Here is a 21156-nt window from a genome sequence, read left to right as displayed (position 1 = left end):
ATTGACAGAGCCTGAGCCTTGGAGGAGATTCGTGTGACTACAGCTGGAGCAAGCGCAGTCCAGCGATGCAACCGTAACATTAAAAATGAGACAGGGCAGCTTTAAGAGAGAAACAGGAAGCTGTAACCAGAATCCAGCTGAATTCTGAGCTGGGGCACTTTACTATGAGGCTGCAAATGAAACAGATGTGCTTGCTGTGAATTTCTGTAGTATCTGGACCTTTTGTACCAGAGGTGATAACACCTTCCTTCCTGTGATTTTTTTTTTCTTCTTTTGTTTTGCACATATTTTCCATAAAGGGAGTGAAATGGAGAAGTTGAAGAAATACGTATCAGTGAAAGATGAAGATCAGTTTTATCATCAGGGAGCTGTGGAGTTGCTAGTCTTTAACTTTCTGCTCATTCTTACAATATTAACAATTTGGTTGTTTAAAAACCATCGATTCCGCTTTCTGCATGAAACTGGAGGAGCTATGCTTTATGGTGAGTATAAATTCAAGTGCCAGCTTAACATGGGACTAGTCGCATATTTATGATCAGGCACTTGAGATCAAGTGCTGACAAAGCTCAGAAAACATGCTGAATGAAATGTCATCAGCTCCATAACTGCACAGTAAAATAATAACGTAACAGCATCTCTCATTAAGTAGCTAGAGGCTGACTTGTTAAGCGGGAGACTATCATGAGCTGGTTACCCTCACGATGTGCACGTTATGTTCCTCTATGGGCAGACAGCCACTGCATGACACTTTGGGAGTTAGGGAGTTTACTGTTTCAAAACAATGAAATGCCCTCAGTGAAAGAGATTATTTAATTTGCTTATTTTCCATAATTGTTTTGTATAACATTCAAAGGTGTTAAGACTAAGGAGCCTTATGGATACAGCCATGTTATCTAATAAAGTTTAAATGATCTTGAGATTTTTCTTTTGGTTTTAATCTGTGTCTTTGAAAAACACACTATGAAGAATGCCTCTCTCAAGTCTTCTCTGAATGCTGTCTTTGTACTGTAATTTCAGTTTGCCTGTCTAGTTCTAATCTTTTATGAAGTTTCGCGATATTGTGTATCACTTTCATGTAGAGCTTTCTGCATTGTCCACTGATAAGAAGTACTCACTAGTTTAATGGTATACATTTACATGTATAATGATTTCTCTTGTCATTCTCTCTTACTGTTGTTTCACTTTGAGAGAAGTCTGTAACTGCCATTTCTGTTACCATAAAACACATATAGGAGGGTAACACTGTCAAAATGGAAGATATAAATCAACAGCTCAGTCATTACGTATCTAAATGCCAGCCTGTTTTGACTCAGACTCATTCTGTGCACATCATATATTCTAGCAGTATAATACCCAAGACTGGTTTTAAGATTGCATATTCTGAAGAATTTTTGTTTATCATGGCACACCACATACAAAAACTCTATGGAAGTTCAACTACAAGCCTGCAACAGAAAAGGCAACTGACCCCTACATTTTAAGATAAAAGCTTCATTGGTTCTTTCTATATCAAGCATTTTAAGATGGTCTCAGTTCCATAGGAGGACTGCAGCTGAAGATCACAGTCTTCCTTGTATCCCTTTCGAACTATTTCATTAGATAAATTAACTGTATGAAATTTCAAGAACACAGGGTATTTCATCTTCTTGGCTCGCTCACTGTCTTCACAAGTGACTTGATACTTTGAAGGAAAGCAAGTAAACAAGAAATTCTTGTATTAAGCCAGTCACTGAGCCCCTAACACCTGGGTCTGTGTGATCTCTTAATTCTCATCTGCCTTGAATTTATTTTAAAGTTGTGAAAAAGTATTTATTTGATAATATGCCCTTTTTCTAATCTTGCAATCTGTTGCACATAGAAAACACGCTTCAACTGAATCAGTTGAGACTGAAATACACATCACATGATACTTAGTTAAATGCAACGGTTTTCATTGTCAGACATCACCTAGATTGTTGTTTAACAGTCTTATGGGGTACAAGCTACATAGCACCACTGAGAATACATTTGCTTGTTGCATTTCTATTAGCATCTCTCAAAAGGAAAACCATGAAACACTGTGCAATATATTCATTATGATCAACTTGTAATTTACAACATTTTTCTAATTACATGGGTGACTCTTCTATAGTAACTTCCTTTACACTATTGTGCTGTTTCCCATGTGTGGCTGATGACATTTGTTGAAGAGTTGTTGAAAAGCCTATCAAAATAGAAGCTAAGTATGGGGGAATACAACATTACACATATAGATCAGTATTGAGTTTTATCTGTCTTTTGGTTCTATTTTGCTGCCTACCCAGAACATAATCTACAGATCATGAGGATAACCAGCTCATGATATTCTTTTCATCAGTTAAGAGATTAGTGCTCCAGCAGGACAGAGCTTTTGAATTATTAAAACATTCATGAACAAAGGAAACATTCCTCATGATTGTAAATAAACTATCTGTTTAGTCTTGCATTATTTATGGCAGCCTTCAAACAGGGAAAAAAGCCTATTCGTAGGATCCAAAAAGCTGGTGATGTCCTTTTTATCCTTAGAAATTTTGGATGTGGATTTAGATATCTTTAGCATTGTGGAATAGCAATAATGAAAAGAAAGGGGAATTTCAGAGGTCATGATAGAGATGTCAGATCAACAGGCAGCAACTTTGGGAGAAAATCTTCATGGCACCAAGCACTGACAGTGAGCTAAATCCTGCCCTCACTTATTTTTTGCCTTCATTATCAGAACAATTCTGGTTTATACCTGCTTTGTACAAACCAAAAGTCTCTGCCCTACAGTTTGCTTTACTCCAGCCCATTAAGCTATTTGCTAGCTACGTGAATAGCAGCACAAGAAACCGGTAACTTTGCTTCAAGTGATAGAAGAGTATGGCCACTTGCTTGCAGACTGTGTCCCACAGTATGATAGATGGGTCTGTATTCCTTATCAAGACGTGTGCCATTAGGGGTATAGCAGTGGAAAGGATAGAGAAAGTGAAATATGAGGAAGACGAGGGAAAAAAAAACCCACAGAAATACAAAAACAGGAAGAAGTTTTACAGTTACTGCAAAGTGCTGAACAGCCACAAATGGAACACTAGGAACAGCCTGATAAAGTTCTATTTAAAGTATAGAACAAATAAAATGGTGGTTTAGGGGTTGGGTTTTTTTGCATAAGCTTTGTAGGAAAATGCAGTTTTAGGCTGAATAGTTCCAGCTAAAAAAAAGCCCATACTGGAAAACTGTCCATTTAGAAACTTTAAAAACTGAGATGTATTAATTTGTTTTTATCAAAGCAATAGGTTCAACACTAAATATAGCTGTATTTCAATCAAAAATCTTTCTGCAGTTGCAAAGAAAAAACCCAAAGCATTTAGCATAACCCAGAATTAATTCACAACAATTATTTCAACAGGAATTCAACGTTATTTCACAAAAAAATTATGTGTACGTATATATGTATAAACATACATTTCAAGGTATTTAGCTTGAAAGTATTTAAACACTCAAATTGTTTTGTTTGTTTTGACACCAAACTGAAGAACCACTCACAAACAATGAAGAAGAATACAGACTTACCTGTTCATTCATTCCTTCCTTCCTTTGTTTTCCAGTATCTCAGAGAACAACTTTCTCTGCACACTGTAGCTTGATCCCAAATAGTAAACTCAACTTAATTCCTGATTTCTGTATATCAAGGAGGCAGGTGGATATGAAAGAGTAACTTTGTGCCACCCAGAAAGGGAAGAGCATCCTTTATATACATTATCAGCACAATTTTCTGTACAACAGCATAGTCAGAATTAGTGTGGTACATTATCTACACAAGCACTAATGAAAACTTCTCTCCGATAAGAGTAGGTGGCCTCTCTCTTAGCACCAGACCCCAGAAGATCGCCTCTTAGTACTAGACTATAGACAACTAGACAATAAAAGACTTAAGTGCCTATTAGCCAGCTCCTGCAGGGCCTGGTATCTTTAGATACCCCAGTCATAAAACATTAGGTGCCAAATTCCCTATGCAATACATAAGTCATGGCCATCCACATTAGTCAGGGAATAGCCCAGAGCCAGCACAATGAAAAACTGAGTGTAAGTATCCAAATTTCTCATTCTCCCCAGAATTTAGGTATCAGGGCTACATACAGGTGCCACCAGTTACCTCTGAGTAAGAGGCTAAAGCACTCCTGCAGGTAGGCAGATAGAATTAGACTTTAACAAAAAACCTAACAGACAAACAAAAAAAGCCCCCCACACCAACCCACCAATACAATCTGTGCCTTTTATCTGCTAGGTTAATTAGCAACTTTGGTTGAAATTGTTCTCAGCTTGAATAGTTGTCACCCCTAGGGAATGTGTGATACCCATTAGGGTGGAGGTGAGGCCAATTGAAGATGTACCTGCCTTCAAAGTTGTGCTCTGTGGGACTACTTGATCAGGCTGGAAGGAAAACATAAAAAGGATGAATGACAGAACACAGTCATTGTAGCCCTCACAAGGAACGGCTTTGTGTTGTAGTGGTTAGAGATGCTTCCTGAAGTTTTGAGGGGGTTGGAGGGGTGGGATTGGAGGTCTACCGCTCTTTTTTTTTCCTTCCCTTCAATTGTTCAGCTCTCGACAGGCATGCAATGGGAAAGCTGATTCACCGTAGCCCTTCCTCAGCCTCTTCTGAGGATCCCATGCAGCATGTTTGGAAGTGAGGCACAATCAGAGTTCTTGATTCAACTTTGGTGGAGGTGTCTAATGATTAGGCAATATGATTCTTGCACCTCCTAAATCCATTATGCCTCTTGTGTGAAATAATTGTAGTTTCCTTCTGATTGTGTGTTCTGAGTACCCCTAATTCTCAAAGGCAGCAATGGATGTAACAAGTCCCAGAAAGAGGAATCTCTAGCCCTCGATAAAATAGAATACTTCATTGTCTTCCTGACTACAACATTCATAATGAAGAGAGATTGTCAGATTCAGAGGAAAGCATAGGAAAATCATGATCAAAGCAGAAACTGATGTTTTATAGTGGGTAGGTGAAGAAAGGAATAGCATTCTTGAGGCAAACAAAGAAATTTGGAAGAAATTCTAAAATATTTGGGAAAATCAAGTAATGGCTAAAACTGCATCCCTGAGTGTCGTTATTAAGGAAGGCATCTAACAGCTGACTAGAAAAAATCCTGGGGAAAGAATAGTCCTCTTTAGCTCAGGAGTTTGGCATGAGTGACTTAAGAAATCCCTTCCAATGCTCTCATCTATGATTAAGGATTTTATCCTGCTTCCACTGAAGAAGCTGGAAAACCTGCATTGCCTTCAGTTGAAACATGACTGAGCTCTAGTTAAAGTGAGATTTTGCTGCAAGATCTTACTTCAAAGGACAATTGAGACTTTTTTAAAGAAATCTGTAACATTAGTAACACCCTTTTCTGTTTCAATCCTGCACTTAAATAAGCGTGCTTAAAACATGAATTAAATGAAGCCTTCGTACTAGTTTTGAAGGAAAATGTCTTAAATAAGGGGAAGCTGAGCTGAAAACATTTATAATTGGTTTTGGACTCCTAAAATACGTGATAGATACTCTACTTTGTGCTAGTACACTCAAGTTTAGCCTTGCATACGAGTTTACATTTACAATTACCTACATCCTTAACTGATGTAATACTATTTGAAACTTTTTTATTCATGCTAACCAATACCTTAGTATAATAGCTACTTGTGATGTCAGGTAACAGATGCAGCATCATTCCTGACTCATCTTCAGGGAGTTTTAACTGCCGAATTCCTAGATTTACATGGTAAAGCCAGGCTTTCTGTGCATGCCACTATGAAATCAGAACTATTTGTACAGAAGGTATGTTTTTACATACATGTTTTTACATACCAAAGTCCATAGAACTTTGTGAGAAAATTTTCATGTTTAATTTTTCTTCCACAAAACACTGATTGCAAGGAAATTAGAAATTATTAGTCTTTTTTCATAGTAGATACATCCAAATGATATTTCCCAATTTTTTTTTTTCTTTAAATGAACTATAAAGAATGTTTCAGAAGATACATTACAAAAGCATGATTTCAGTTTGGAAGGGGGAGTAGTGGAGAGTACATTATATAGCTATTTAAAAATGAATTATTTCTATTAGAATATGATCTGGGCTCCTGAATTTTGTCATGAAAGAAATGTTATATAATGATTTAAAGCAGAAAGTGCATTCCATAAATGATACACCTACTAAAATATTAAATACACTCTTCCCAGATTTTTAATTCACTGGGGGTTTTATATGGGGTCTTTGGCACATTTATTATTACTGAAGGAAGAATACAATCCCATCACTTATACTGACTCTTGCAATATAGTGTAGTGATAGCAATTGTGTTTGTCTGAACCTGCCATAGAGCATTTGAGAATATTCTGAATCAACCCATCATTAAGGATCCCATCCACATGTTGTTCAAATTTAATACATTATAGAATTTCCTTGAGAGATGCAAGGACCTCAAAGCCCCATTGATGCCCTGAGAATATTGATTGTTAGAATCTTCTCTAATGTAATTTCTCCAATATGTGTATGCTGTTGCATACTCTCACAATTTCCTTGTTCTTTCATTATCATTTCATTATTTGTGTGGCTCTGTATATTAGCCGGATCTGGACTCCATCAGAGGATAAGATCTAAAGCTGGTAGAAGAAAACCCGAAAGGCAAACTTGAATTCCAGTTGTAAATCTCAGTCAGTGTTGATCTTTATTTCTCTACAGCTACTGTGATCATATTTTTAAAATATTCCTTTTCTGCAAATGTATTTATTTATACTCAAGAGCTGTCTTGCAGGACTAGGATCTATGATATTTGCATTTGTTTCCATTCCAGAAAATTCCTATAGAGGCAGTTTGAGACTACAACTGAAGATAACATATCTTCTCAGAATACAGAATAAGAACAGTCCTCTACTCCTAGTCTAAACTTGACACTACAGGTTGAAATAATTTGCCCTTGAACAATTCAATGCAATTGCATTACTATAATTGAGAACATTCATTTTCATTTTTAAAACAATCAGACAGAATTTGGTTCAAAATATATGCTGTATTAGCCAATATAACACACATAGTAGGAATCTCAGAATGTTGTAGGACACAGTAGTCCACCTGGCTGTACAACAGAGACAGTAAAGGCAGTGTCAGCCGGTCTCTGCTGATCTCCCTTGAACAGTTCCATGTTGCCATTCTGAAAGTCATTATGTGTACAAGCCATGTAAACAGTTAAACTTCAAAGGCTAACAAATAAATCAGAAGAAGAACTCTGAATAGTAGGATTTAAATTCTTATTTTTAAAATCACTTTCATGTTTTTAGCTCTTCATTCATGATTTTTGAGCTCTCAGTTAAAAATAGCGCTAGTTCCTTAAAGTCTTGCCTTCTGTATGTAGCAAAAAGACTGTTACTTGTACAAATAAGCATGATGCTCATTGTTGCCAGTATAACAGAAACAAGGATAGTAGAAAAAAGATTACTGTCCTACATAATTTTGGAAGACATAGTGCAAAGGTCTAGGTAAAACTATCCAGAAAAAGTTAGGTTAATGTGACAGATGCTGTAAACGAACAGGTAAATGTTAGAGAACAGGAAATGCAGCAAGACAAGAAGTTGGGCAAGCACAAAAGAATCATGTCTGGGAAAGATAATGAGGGACATACAGGGAAATTTGGTAAGCAGACAGAGAGAATGCAGAAGGAAAGAAAAGGGAAATGAAACAGGAGACGATGGGATGGATGAACAGGTTGTAACGGCACATTCGTCTAACCAAACACTTCTTTCTCCTGACTATTTGAAACCTATTCCATCTTGTGACCTGATAACTGATTCTAGCGAACTGTGTTGCCAAATATTCCTGTTCTTGAATAGTCTTTTTCTGCCAGTGTCCTTGCACAGGCACTGGTGGACGTCTGCAAAATATGAGCTGATTAAGTCTATTTAATACCTGATAACAGAAGTGCAACAGAGGCTATAGTTCAAAACATTGAGTGATAGGAACAAAAAATGTAAACGAAAACCTAAAAGTTTTCTATTCCAGAGAATGAGAAGGAAACATCAAGTCTTGTCCAAGCATCAAATGAAGTTGAATTTTTAATGTATTCGAAATTGAATTTGAAAATGAAATATGTGGTTCTTCTAGAGGAAATCTAATAAAAATAAGATGAAAATTCTGACTGTTTTAACTAATTAATGGTTTCCTGGGCTCTGACTCATGATTTTGGACATCTGGGGCTGACTGCTGTAGAAGTCATATTTCATAGTAGCGCATGCAGTGCTTGCTTCCCTTTTCCCACACGTGCTTTCCTCTAAAATTTTGAGGAATTCTGTCTTTTACTACCGCTAGATTTATTATCTGATTTATGCACAAATGCTGTATAACTTAAGAAACTAGCCTTGGGATTTTCTACTGCTTATCTAAATCCTCTACCATTTAAAGAAACCAAGCATACTAAACAATAGATACAAAACAAGCATAAATCCATATGCATCCTAAACAAGCAATACAGCTGTTACTCTGTTGTAGCACCAGTCCAGAAAGCTACAAACTTGCCTTACATGTATGCTAGAAATCTGCAGTTCAGAGAGTCTCTGTTACGGGAAAATGCGACAATAACAAAGACATCCTATTTATCTCTCTAGGCATTTATGATTACTTTTATCACCATGGCATCTGATTACTGGATAAAACTTTAACATCATATTTTTCAGATGCTTATCAGCTATTTCCTGTAATTTAATTTCTTTCTTATCTTTCATTAGTAAGTATATCTATCTAGATGTTTAGATGTCTTCCATCAATATTTAATCTGAGCATTCTTAGCATTTTATGAATGTGTTCATAATCAGTAACTGTAAATCTGTTCATCATATACATGGGACTTAAAGCACATAGGACATAAAAGAAGCATGGAAATTAAATTTGAAACCAAATCCAAGTCTCTGAGGGTGGAAATAATCTCAGTAATATTATCTAGCTAAATATTAGTCACCTCTCCTGAAGTAATCATGCAACCTCCCACTAGAGGCAACAGAAAGAAGCGTACCTTCCCGAGGACAATTGCAGTACATTTTCCTCTCTGTTAACTGTAAAGGGAGCCAAAATGTCTATCTTAGATAAGAGTCCTAAATTGTAGATAATCAAATCAATTAATCCCAGTCTTAACCTTCCTTTCCTTCTTCCTGCTTTTATTTTCCCATGTTTATACAGTCTCAAAAATACACAGTCTTCTACAGAAAGCAGAATGTGCCTGAGGATACTGTGTCAGAGTTTTGCCCCACAAATGAAGTGTGTAAAATTACCAAAAGCACAGCTGATTTTTATATGCTCAGTACAGCACATTAGTTATGCAGGTATCCCCCTTCTCTAAATATTTATTGAAAATGCGGTGGATGAGCAACTCAGTTAATAACTATATCAGAATGATTCCAGCAACTGGATCACAAAAATGGGAGTACAACTGAGCATATGTCAAACCAACATCTGTATTCTAATGAAATGACCATTTTGGAAGAATATTTTATGGTCATCCATGAAGTGTTGAGTGAGGTGTACCTCTGTGAAGGTGGAAACACTGAGAGTGTGGTGTCCTAGCTTTAATAGAGTTCATTTTTCTCCAAGACAGTAATTGTGTAGCATCAGATACTTAAAAATACCTGAATCTCTTTGGTTTTGTGTTGTTTGTTTGTTTTTTTACTCTCCAGGCCTTGTAATGGGATTAATTATACGATATGCAACAAAAGCATCAGATGTTGAAAGTGGAACTGTTTATGAATGTGACAAGCTGAAATCTGGGCCATCCACTCTACTTATTAATATAACTAATCAGGTCTATGAATATCAATACAAAAGAGAGATCAGCCACCACAATGTCAATGGTCACCAGGGCAATGCAATGCTTCAAAAGGTAAAACCTATCTTATTTGTGTTCTAAACTGTGTAAGATATTTCTTTTCTTTACACCCTCAAGAGAGGAAAACAAGTTTCAAGCTAAAATGTGACACAGAGAGAGAGGCTATTCTGAATATAGGGTGAGAAGGGTAAGTGAGGAAGGAGAACAGGAAAGGAAATAAGGTGCAGTAAAAACCTGACCATCATTTAGCACACAGCTGGCTGTATGCTTGCAGAATAGTTGCCTGAACTCTTTTAGATGACAGTCCCACCTCCTGCAGACACTGAGTTCACTTGCAGATGCAGCTGTTACCCTGGATTCATCACCACCAAAACTTCATAAACACCACTGATTTCTTTATTTGTCCTCTGTCTTAAAAGTGACTTGCTCTGATCGCATAATGCAAGGGAGGTTTACCTCCTGTATACAGCAGAGGTACCTACAAACTCTAAACATTTTACAACATATAAACTTGTAAATATGTAAACTTCCATAGATAAGTGGGGGTTTTATAATGCTTAAATGCATTACAACATTCTCATACACTCATTCAGCACTGCAGTGGTCCTTAGCAGTGATTTCACTGGCTATCCCCAAGCTTGGGGAGACAGCATAGTGGCAATTCAGGCTGGATGCAAAAAGGGAAGTGTGGGAGGAAGTTTACAGAATCTTTTACAGTGTCATGGCCTTTTCTGTTTTCCAGTATATAAATATTAAAATATTTTACTTTGTTAGTATATTCTTTCCCCACCCTTGCAATATTTACTTCTTGTAACATTCACTTTCTTGAAAATGACAGCAATTTAAAGAACTCGTGAGTGCAGAGGGACTTTTTAAAACCTGGATTTTATGCTCAAAAACATCACGTATTCACATGAAGCTTCTAAGCCCTTACCAGTGTTTTTTTACAATATTGCAATATATTAGTTTGCTTTTTTCCAAGTATTATTGTTTATCTAGCACAGGAACGCATGTTCCTGTGTATTATAGTGGTTATCATAAAAACTTTAAAGTTATGCTTAGAATGTACACTGGGGAACTCAGCAGAATTAGGATTTAACCATCTGCTCAAATTCCTTGCTGATGCAGCACCATTGTGTGCCTGTCTGTCGTTACTGCCCGACTCTTGCCATTCTCAGAAAGAACTAGACTGTCAAGGACTATTAGAGCTGTGGTGGGTGGAGACAGGAAAATACTGTGGCAGACTAGTCAGATTTTGCTGAATCTTCATCCTTTTTCCTGCTAGTTGGTTGCAAGAGGTTTGTCTTAGTCCAAGTGTGTGTTTATTTTCCAAGGCATATGTACTAATCCGTTACATTTGAACATCTTCATCAAACCTGGTATACTGAAGCTGACTTGTGTTATGAGAAAGGAGGAACACTAACTCGCACAGAAGTTTCTGTTGCCCTTACAGGGGATTGCCCAATCTTCTTTCCATAGTCTCACTTTGCTGGAAGATTCTTAAAAGTCTCAACTGTGAATTGTCGGTTTCTCTATATTACTGGAGAAGCCTCAGCCTGCCTGGATTTTTACTCCTTTTTCCTTTAAAATTAACTGGCAAATGCCCTCTTAAAAAGAAAATAAATAAAAAAGGAAAGAGGGAGGAATTCAACAGTATTTAGGAGACAATAACAATGCCTGGCAGCCTTCCTGACTGGCAAAAGCACTAACATAAAAACCAGAAAACATGATCACACCATGCTCTGGTTTTTGTACAACTGTAATTCCCTTTTGACCTCAGTATAAGAGTTTACTAAGTGCGTTTATCAGAAAGAATAGACTGTGCCATGACTTACAAACGTGTATTCTTTAGAACATGGTTTTGAATAATAAAACATGCAGTCAGTATTTCTGATGCCTATGGAAAAAATATTTTAATGTATTTGCTGAATTAATTCCAAAATTAACATTTGAGGCTGTTTGTTCATAAATGAAGAAAATCCTTTTTCTATCATGTTTTCAATGAAGTTACCACCATAGCTAAAGTTGCTGGCACATTATTTGCCAGCTAGTTTTTTTCAACTTTATAATTCAAAGTAAGCAGAATGGAAAAAAAGGCTGAGCTCTCACTTCCTGTTTATCAAATCAAGCTATCTGTTAGTAAGAAGACAGAAGTAATTTTGTAGGCAGGTCTTACTGTTTTGAAGCTAAATAATTCATCTAGAATACTGTAGCCTTAAAATATCACTTTATCTGAACAAAGAAGCTGCAAGCCTTTGCATTAATTACATCCTGTCTCTTTTAAAAGTATTGGTATAATATAGCGTGCTGACAGAACAGTAAACAGCACACAGGCTTATTAAAATATTTTTTTTCTCCAGCAATGCTGTGGTTTTAAACAGGATTCTATTTTATTGAAAGCTACTTGTAATGAATTGCAGTGACTGAACATTGTCCTTGGTCTCTCTCTGTGCCTGAAGTTGAAGGCAAATATGAACAGTGTACTAACAACAGCTGGAATAAGAACTTTTTGCCTTGCCTAACATCATCCTCATTCTAGCATTACTTTAAAAATTTTAATGGGTATTTTATAAACTGTTTCTGGCTGTTGTAGAAATAAAAATGTATGTTTCACATGAACAGGGCTGACATTACACAGGCATTTGAGTGTAAAAAACTGTATAACAGAGGACAAAGTGGTGTCTGCTGCTGTGCCAGCCAGTGGCTTGGAACAGGAACCACGAAGAGACTAACCCAGTAGCATACCTTCAGTTCTCAAAGCAAATAGCGCCTTAGCTATGTCTTTGCAGAAAATCCAGTTAGTCTTTGCAGAATGGCTGAATCTAGTCCTTAGCTTATTGAGGATATAAGGAAACCCCTTTGCCTATAAAACAGATACAAGATATGTAGGCAATAGGACAGCATCAGTGTCTCTCAGATTTTCTAACACAGTGATATGTTGCATCTTCAGTAACACAGAGAGAGATAACTGTCACCAGAAGCAAATTACAGTTTAATTGCCATGACAATATGACTTACAGTGTCAGCACATACAGAAATAGAAAAAACAGCAAGGAACTGAGGATGTTACTGGTAAATTAGTTGAGCTGCTAATAATTAAGGCCATCACAAAACCCTCAAATTTAAATCTGGAAGAAAAGGCTTATGCCATTTGTGAATTTCATGACTGTGTAGGCAGTCCTTTTGCCAAAAAGGACAATTTTTGCTTTGCTAAACTTACATTTTGCTAGGAAGTAGAAATAGCTAGTTACTGTGGAGAGTCTAGAGCTGATTTTCTTGCAGTCAGGCCAAAACTGATTGACTGGATTGGACCAATTATATTTTACAAGATGTGTTACAATGGAAATGATGCTAAAGAAGCAGTCAGCAGATTTACTGAGAAACTTTAGGACAATAGAAACCTGTGCTAGCAGGTTAGCAGAACTGATTATACAATTATAGTTTAATGAGTTATGTCACATCTGAGCTACATTACCTAGCCACATGAATGTTCCTTGCCTGCTGAAAATGTGAGGTAAAATATATTTTTGATCACTTTTGGGTTAACTCAAGTGAAGTAATGAAGATGGTCAAAGTGTGCACAGTTTTCATGTGCAGTAGTTCAAGAAAGCACATATTAGCTGACAGCCAGTGGTTCATTAAGCAACATTAGCGAGCTCTGTCTGTGCCTAAATAAATAGGCTTCAAAGGAAACTTTACATCGGTTTTGGTAGTGTAGGCCTTTTCTTTTATTGCCATTCTGTACGTGGGGAATTGAGGCACAACACTGATGATGTGCCTGTCCTGAAACTGAACAGGAAGTCCTTGTCTGAACCAGGAATTAAGCCATGGGACTGTCAAGTTGGATGTCTGGTAGTGCAGATACTATCACAGGTAACACTGCTTGTATGTGTTCCCTGTAAAATAGTGCATGACTGATTTCCTTCTTTAAGGAATGCTTTTCAAGTAGTATTCTACATATATAAGCAGTAAGGAACTACACATTAATACTTGTAAGAAAACAACTCAGAATAACATTCTGGCCTGCAGACATTGAAGCTGATCCTGAGATTAATCCTGATAAGAAGTTACAATTAAAACCTATCCTATCACATTAAATGCTACTTTATTTGTCCTTACCCTCTCTTTTGTCCCTTCTGGCAGATGACATTTGATCCTTCCATCTTCTTCAATATTTTGCTGCCACCTATTATATTTCATGCTGGATATAGTTTAAAGAAGGTATGTGTCTCTTTCTTATATTACAAAAGTGACTGAATGTGATTGCTACTCTGTAGATCCAACAGGCCAGTGACAGAGAAAAGAGTCAGTTAATTATATTGCGTGGGAAGAACTTGATAGGAATGGAAGAAAATGAAAGATGTATGGATCTCATTCTGCTCCCTTTCTGCATCTGTGCAAAGATTTGATTGTGCGGTTTATAACACTTGGGCATTCCTGTTTTCAGAAAAGACCTCTTTGGATCTGGTGACACTGCATGTAGGCAGCAGCTTATCTGTGTTTTACATACTGCGTGATCAGGACTGACTTTGTTCAAGGGATGGGGTTATGATACTGTTTGCATCAGTTACTTTCAATGTGAACTTCTGTTATGATCCTGAAGCATTTGGCTGGATACATAAAAGAGGGAATTTCGATGGCATTCCACCAGGCAAAAAATTAATCATCTTAAATTGTATTTTCCAAAATAATTGATGTAGCCTATATTGTTTCATCTTATATTTGAGATATGGGTTGTAACAAATGGCACTTCTAGATGCAGTGTTTCAACTTGGTCTGAACGCTCTTCTATTGACTGTATTACAAAGGACTTTTTTTCAAACTTTCTCCCCCAGAGACATTTTTTTCGTAACTTAGGATCGATTTTAACCTACGCCTTTTTGGGAACTGCCATCTCCTGCATTGTCATAGGGTAAGTGAATGCCTTCTGCTGTTATTGCTGAAGTCATTATTAGTGCTTGGTATTTTTTTCAATTAAAAACTAAGCTGTAAGAAGAATTGTGGACCCTGCATGGTCAATATACTTCACAACTTGTGTAACAGATAAAGTAATTCCTTATCAGGGAATGCTGAGATGCAAAAGGCAAAGCTCTTGGATAGTAAGAACTGTCCAGGGCATTCAGGAAATTATGTCCTTCATTTCTGGCCTGTGACTGATGTAAGCATGAACTGCTTTCTACAACCCTGTAGCTTTAACTATCTGTCCTGAGAAACAGAACCATTCTCTCGATTGAAATTCCATGCTTGTAATCAGAATTCCTTCTAGAGGAGAGCAGATCTCTAACAGAAGAGGAAGGACTTTAAATCTCAAAAGGGGGAGGAACAGATACCTAGTGGCATATATGTAAAATAACTGGAGTAATTTCAAAGGCTTTTTAGTTGAAGATCACGCGAAAAGCCTCAGTCTGGAACTATGTGTGAATTTAGCCTGGATATGACTAAATGGCTTCTGTAGAAAAAGAGGAAGGGAAAAAAGCAGATTGTTTTATTTCCGTACTTCTTTAGTGAAAAGCTTCTGATTTTGTTTCAAAATTTGCCTAATTAAAGAAAATATTTGCTAGTCAGAAATGGATTATATATTTCCAGGCTGGCATGATTTGAAACTTTTGTTTGTCTGTTTAATTAGCTCAGTCAAAATTAAACAAACCATTTAAAAATCCTTTTGGATCTTAAAAGTGCATGTGTTTCACAATATTTATGAATACCACACAGACACTTCAGCACTCATGTTCCGGGAAAATTCCTGATGCAGGTGAAAACAAATGACCAGAGTTGGATTCTGCAGTGAGTGGGTATCTGTGCCAGCACAGAGCCTTACTGAGAGAAGCATGCACTATTCACAGTTTAACCTTAGCATCATTAGGCATCCCATGGCATTTCTGTGCTACGGAGTGGTGCAGAGACAGCTGAGCTAGCTGAGTCTGTATGGTCTGTGGAGGTGATGGAGCAGTGCTGCATGTAAGTGAGTAAGTCTTGCTGAGAGGCCTTGATCTTGCTGGGATTGTGCAGAGTCAAAATGGGAAAAAGTCATGGAACTGTCTGGTGTTCAAGTTTTAGACTAGGAAGTACACTGCATCTTGTAGGACTTGCTTGAGCTGGGCTGTAGAACTCTGAAATGTACCATTTACATCTCTGCATGATATGGAAAGATTTATGGAAACATTTCAGGTTTTGTGAGGGTGCTTGAATTTAAAACTGGTCAAAATTCTGTACCTAGTGTACCTGCACTTTCAAATTATAGAAGCAATTAATTTTTTATTTCTGTCTTCCCTTTCTTTATAATGGACGTTTAAGTAAAGATGTATGTGCTGCATCAAGATATAAGCTCCTTGTTGGCATTATTGTAAGATGGAACTTTCTTCTTTAATGTCATTTTGATAATAGTAAACCACATGAATGACCTATTACTTAGAGTTCAATGATGTTAAAACTGTTCTTTTATGGGTATGTCATCACATCTATCTTGACATCCTAGATTCCTAATATCAAGTAGCTTAGTAAGCATAATGTACCTGAAGCGCTGTGGCTACTAAATGTTCTGCAAGCTATGGTCATTCCAAATGTCAGGAAATTTTAGACTCCACAATGAAAAGCAACATTCAAAGTATTATCACCTTCTGTGCTGAAATACAAAGGAGTGTAAGCTCTGTATGTGGCTGTTTCCCCTTCATGTAAGAAAAACTGCTGAACATCTATGGGCTAAGGAGAAATGATACCTTCAGTTTCAGACACAAATCTGTAACTCCAGGAGACAGTGTGCCATGTGTCTCACTTATTGGAGAGGAAAAGCTTAATCTTGCTTTTCTTCCTGAAATTTTGCTTTCCTTAAGAAATGGCACCTCATCCTCTCACCTCTCCTATTGCTTGTTCTCCTCCGCAGAAGGATGTGAGGCAGAAAGCTCTGGATCTTGGGGAACCTTCTTTTCTAACGGGAACAGGCATGGAGTTTTAAAGACCCAGAATATACAGGATTCCACAAAATGACGTAATTAAACAATCAGAACAATTTCCTGCCTGGTTGCTTGATGTCCCTACATTTAAACCACTCTATTCATTTCTTTGTGAGGCTCTACAGCTTGTGATAGAGCTCCAAAAGCACTTATCCACATAAAAGAGAAACATCAGTATCACAGCATTGTCACTTGGGGGGTGAATGCCTGCTCATAGATCCATGAAGATCACAGCTTGGACAGCTACACCACTCATATTTTTCCCCTGTCTTTATTTGCAGTAATATACACCTCCATATGACCCTAGCTCTTGGAGTTGCTTCTTTTCATACCCATTTATATGGCAAATAGCACCCCTAAGGTTGGAATTATAAATTCAGTAAAAAATCTACATCCTGATAACAGTTTGAGCTGAATGCTAGCACATTACTGAGGTAACAGTGGTTCTGGATCTCATTAGGACTCTTCCTATGCTTGCTCTCACTTGTCTTAGCCTTTGAACATTTCTTTCCTGTAAACCAATTGCTAATAGCTCTGTGAAACTGCAGAAAAGCAGTAGGGCTGTCCAGCCCAGTGATGCTCTTAAACATGCATTTGGTTTATGAGCTCTGACTTGTGTCATTACCCTTTGTAAATGAAAAATGCCAGAGCAGCTTTGATAAGCTTGTTAAAAGAAACGTAATATATTGAGTTTAGCCTAAATTCCAAATACTGTCATTCCTGTATCTATGTTATTTTACCTAAAACAGAATAAATGCAGATAGAATCTACTACAGAAAGTTCGTACTAGGAACAATTCCTGCTAGCAATTCAAAGTTCAAGCCCATAGTCAGGGATAAAGTTCCAAAGGAAACCCTAAGGTAGAGGAGTAAGCACTGAGCAGCACTGGGTCTTGTACTGTTTCCATACAAACCCACAACCCCCACTGAAATCATTGCAGAGAAGGCAGTAATATATTCAGAATAGGGCTTATGTGAATGTGAAGCATGTTTGCATAATGTACACGTCAGGATAAGAATGAGATGATGAGTGCATGAAGAAGAAAGATGATATAAAAACTTTACTGAAGGGAATTAAAAATAAGTCCTAAAAGACAAACATGTCCTACGAGAGAAGGGATGAAGAGCTATAGTTGTTACAAAAGAAAGGACAGAACCCTAAGGTACTTCTAGATTGCATTGCTGTAGACAAATATTTTGTGCATAGGTATGATTTAAGATGTGCTTAGTTTTTATTGTATATGCACAGCACATATACATGTACAGTACATCAATATACATGGGCTTAGACTCTGTGTATCTGCAGCCTCTGATTGGGACTGTGCTCTTCCTGCCTGAGGGAATGACAAAGCACCCCGTTGTGAACTCCTCCTGTGGGGCTTGCTGTAGTGACAGGCTACAGCCTGTAACAAAGAAGGACCAGACCTCCTTTGTAAACCAGAAACAGCTGGGAAATATCATTAATAAAGAACAGGAACATCATTTGGATTGTTGCAAACTCTTAGAGTGCTAAGAAGTTGCCACAGAACACGCCGATACAATGGTGCCTGTCTCCTCTTTGTAAATCCTTGCTTTTGTGTGAAAGGCTCTCTTCTGGCATCAAGAAAGAGGAACTGTGTGGAATTTAAGTGAGAAGGCTATAATCAGATATTCCCACTGAGGGCAGGGGAAGGAGGGGTAAGAGGGATTGCTTTTTTTTAGTGAAGGCAGTGCTGAAACACCATTGCTTTCAACTAAATACTGCTCTTAGGAATGCCTGCCCATGTTAGCTGTAATACTGTCCTCAGCCACTTAACACGCATGCAAGTTATAGTAATTCCCAACCTCTCCCGGCTAGGCCAAATTATGCTCTTTGCACCAAGTCTGACTAGCAAGGATCCATGCAGAGAGATCCCATGAGGGAAAGGAGAAATTCCCCCACTCCAAGCCATATTGGCTTTGCAGAATTGCTGAAGTTGTCCCCTTCATGGTGAACAGAGTCTGCTGACTCTGGATCTGCATGATATAAGATCATATAAGATCCAGTCTCTCAACAGATCTTTTCTCTGCCAGTGGTTCCAGCTTCCCATCTCCTGAAGAATAGTGTGGGATGATCAGTGAGACAGCTCTTTACTCCTAAGAAAAATCATACAGGTTAAGTCTTTCTGAGGCTTTCTCTGATACAGGGTGGGCAGTCTCTTGCTGTAGCAGACTACTTGAGTTTCATAGACTCAGAGAATAATTTAGGTTGCAAGCAATGCCTGGATGTTTGCAGTCCAACATCCTAATAAATGCATGACTGGCTTCAAACTTAAATCCAGTTGCTCAGGGCCCTGTCCAGCCAAGTTTTGAGTATCTCCAAGAATGCAAATTCCACTGGCTCTCTGGGAAACCTGTTCCAGTCTTAACCACCCTCACTACAAAGATTGTTTTTCTGTATATCCAATTAGAATTTCCCTTGCTTCACCTTGTAACCGTTGCCTCCCATTCTTTCACTATGCACTCCTCAGAAGGTGGCTTCATTGTCTCTATAACCACCTATTAGTTGAAGACAGCAGTTAGCTCCCCTCCTAGTTACAAGAGAAAGCTAAGCTGCTTTTCTCCAGGCTGAAATAACTCAGCCCTTTGTCTCTTCTCATACATCATGCCTATCAGCCCCCTAATTATCTTGGTGGTTCTCTGCTGGACTGTCTCCTATCAGTCTTTCTTGTACTGGGGGTCAAAAACTGAACACATTATTCCAGATGCCACCTCACAAGTGCCAAGAAGAGACTAATCGCTTCTCTTGACTTGCTCACTATACTTCCATGAACGCAACATGGTTTGCAGTTAGCTTTCGTAGCTGCAATTATGAAGTCCACTTCTGACTCATGCTCAACTTGATATCCTCCAGGACTCCAGGGGTTTTCTGCACATAGCTATGTAGCCAGTCACACTCCTGTGTGACTGTTGCATGGGGTTATTCCATCTTTGCAATGTATATCTGGATATTAGCTGTGTATTGATGACTGACTGTAAGCTGAAGCAGCACTGAGCTGATGGTACTCAGTGAGCCCATGAAAACTGGGCTGCTGAAAAATTCAATGAACATCCACCCCACTCTTGCCTTTTTTTTTTCTTTTTTTTTTTACCTTTTCGGAAGAGGCAGGGAGAAGGACCTAACTTCAGTCTCTGCAAGGAATAGTGTTCTCTTCCCTTAGATTTTACTTTTAATAAACTGTGCTATCTGATGGGATACATCTTCTAGAATTGATGCCCGTGATAGATATTTTCAATTTTGATAATGGAAGAGTGCTCAAGTATTTGGAAAAATCTTGACGCTATGGTAACAACCTATCAGAGCAACATATGAGCTACTGAGTAGCAGGGGGATTAGAAAGATTTGCATTTCTCCCCCCTTGAAATCATCTTGACTTCTTAAATCAGCATTCTCAGTGCCAGCCAGGGCCAAGATACCTATGCACAGGAGCACTGACATCATAAAGTTGGCCTTATCTGTGATTTTTGATTCAGTTTCACTTGGGTTCTCTCAAATTGCAATGCCAAAGCCACATTTTAGATATTCAGAATGCAGTATGTTTGCAGTCACTTACTGATATTTTTCCAGCCTGCCTAGTACATTTGGCAAGGCCTGATTTTTCTGGAATTTAAAGCTCTCTGAGTGTGCAACTCAAATGTATTTGCAGACAACTTAGGCCAAGTTTGATCTGTCTTTGTGGCTGCAGTGAGAATTTTGCTTGAATAAAGCTGAGATATAAAATAGGGTTTGGATCAGAAAAAAATAGACTAACTGTAGTTTCAAGACAGTGAAGTTATGAAATACAAACAGCTGATAATACTGGTGTTACGAAGAGTCATTCCGAGATCATCACTGTTTTAAGGGGAAAGATGTAGGTGTTTATGTTATCTAGTCAATTTGCATAGCCTTCTCTGGCTGGAGAGATAGGACTTCTCCATATTCCAACTAGAGCCAAAGTTAGTTAGTTTGGCCTGATTAATTCCAGTACAAGTCTGTGAGCGCATGGATGCTTGCTTTAGAATAAGCATATCAGATTGTTTCATGGTAATCAGTGCTTAAAAGTGAACTTCTAATTAAAAAAACCACATAGAATCAAAATATTTCTTTGTGCATCTGTGTTTAACTGCAGTGACTAACAGTTTGGACAAAGAAATCTCTTCTGACATTTAAATTAAAGTGTAAGGAATAAGTCATCATACTTGATTCTCATAGGCAGTCAAGAATCCTTTCCCTTGCCATTCCTCACCATTCTACAAATGAATATTCAAATGCTTGTTGCATATGATCGCTGAAAGCTGAGATTATAGTATAATATAATAATATTTTCTAAATTCTTTCTTTCAAAAAC

At 37.7% G+C, this 21156-nt stretch overlaps 1 protein-coding gene across 1 annotated transcript in view; it reads left to right on the top strand.

Moving 5' to 3' along the window:
* The first annotated feature begins 307 nt into the window (after positions 1-307).
* SLC9A9 (solute carrier family 9 member A9) overlaps positions 308-21156 on the top strand; it is a 210229-nt gene continuing 189380 nt past the window's right edge. Inside the window, exons 1-4 of the mRNA XM_050902352.1 lie at positions 308-482; positions 9713-9915; positions 14005-14082; positions 14697-14773. Of these exons, the coding sequence (XP_050758309.1) occupies positions 308-482; positions 9713-9915; positions 14005-14082; positions 14697-14773 (533 nt within the window). The remainder of the gene's footprint in view (positions 483-9712; positions 9916-14004; positions 14083-14696; positions 14774-21156) is intronic.

This window comes from Gymnogyps californianus, chromosome 10 (assembly GCF_018139145.2).
Source record: "Gymnogyps californianus isolate 813 chromosome 10, ASM1813914v2, whole genome shotgun sequence".
Lineage (NCBI taxonomy): Eukaryota > Metazoa > Chordata > Aves > Accipitriformes > Cathartidae > Gymnogyps > Gymnogyps californianus.
Note: the sequence above shows the minus strand (reverse complement) of the source record. Positions and strands in the feature narration are given on the sequence as shown.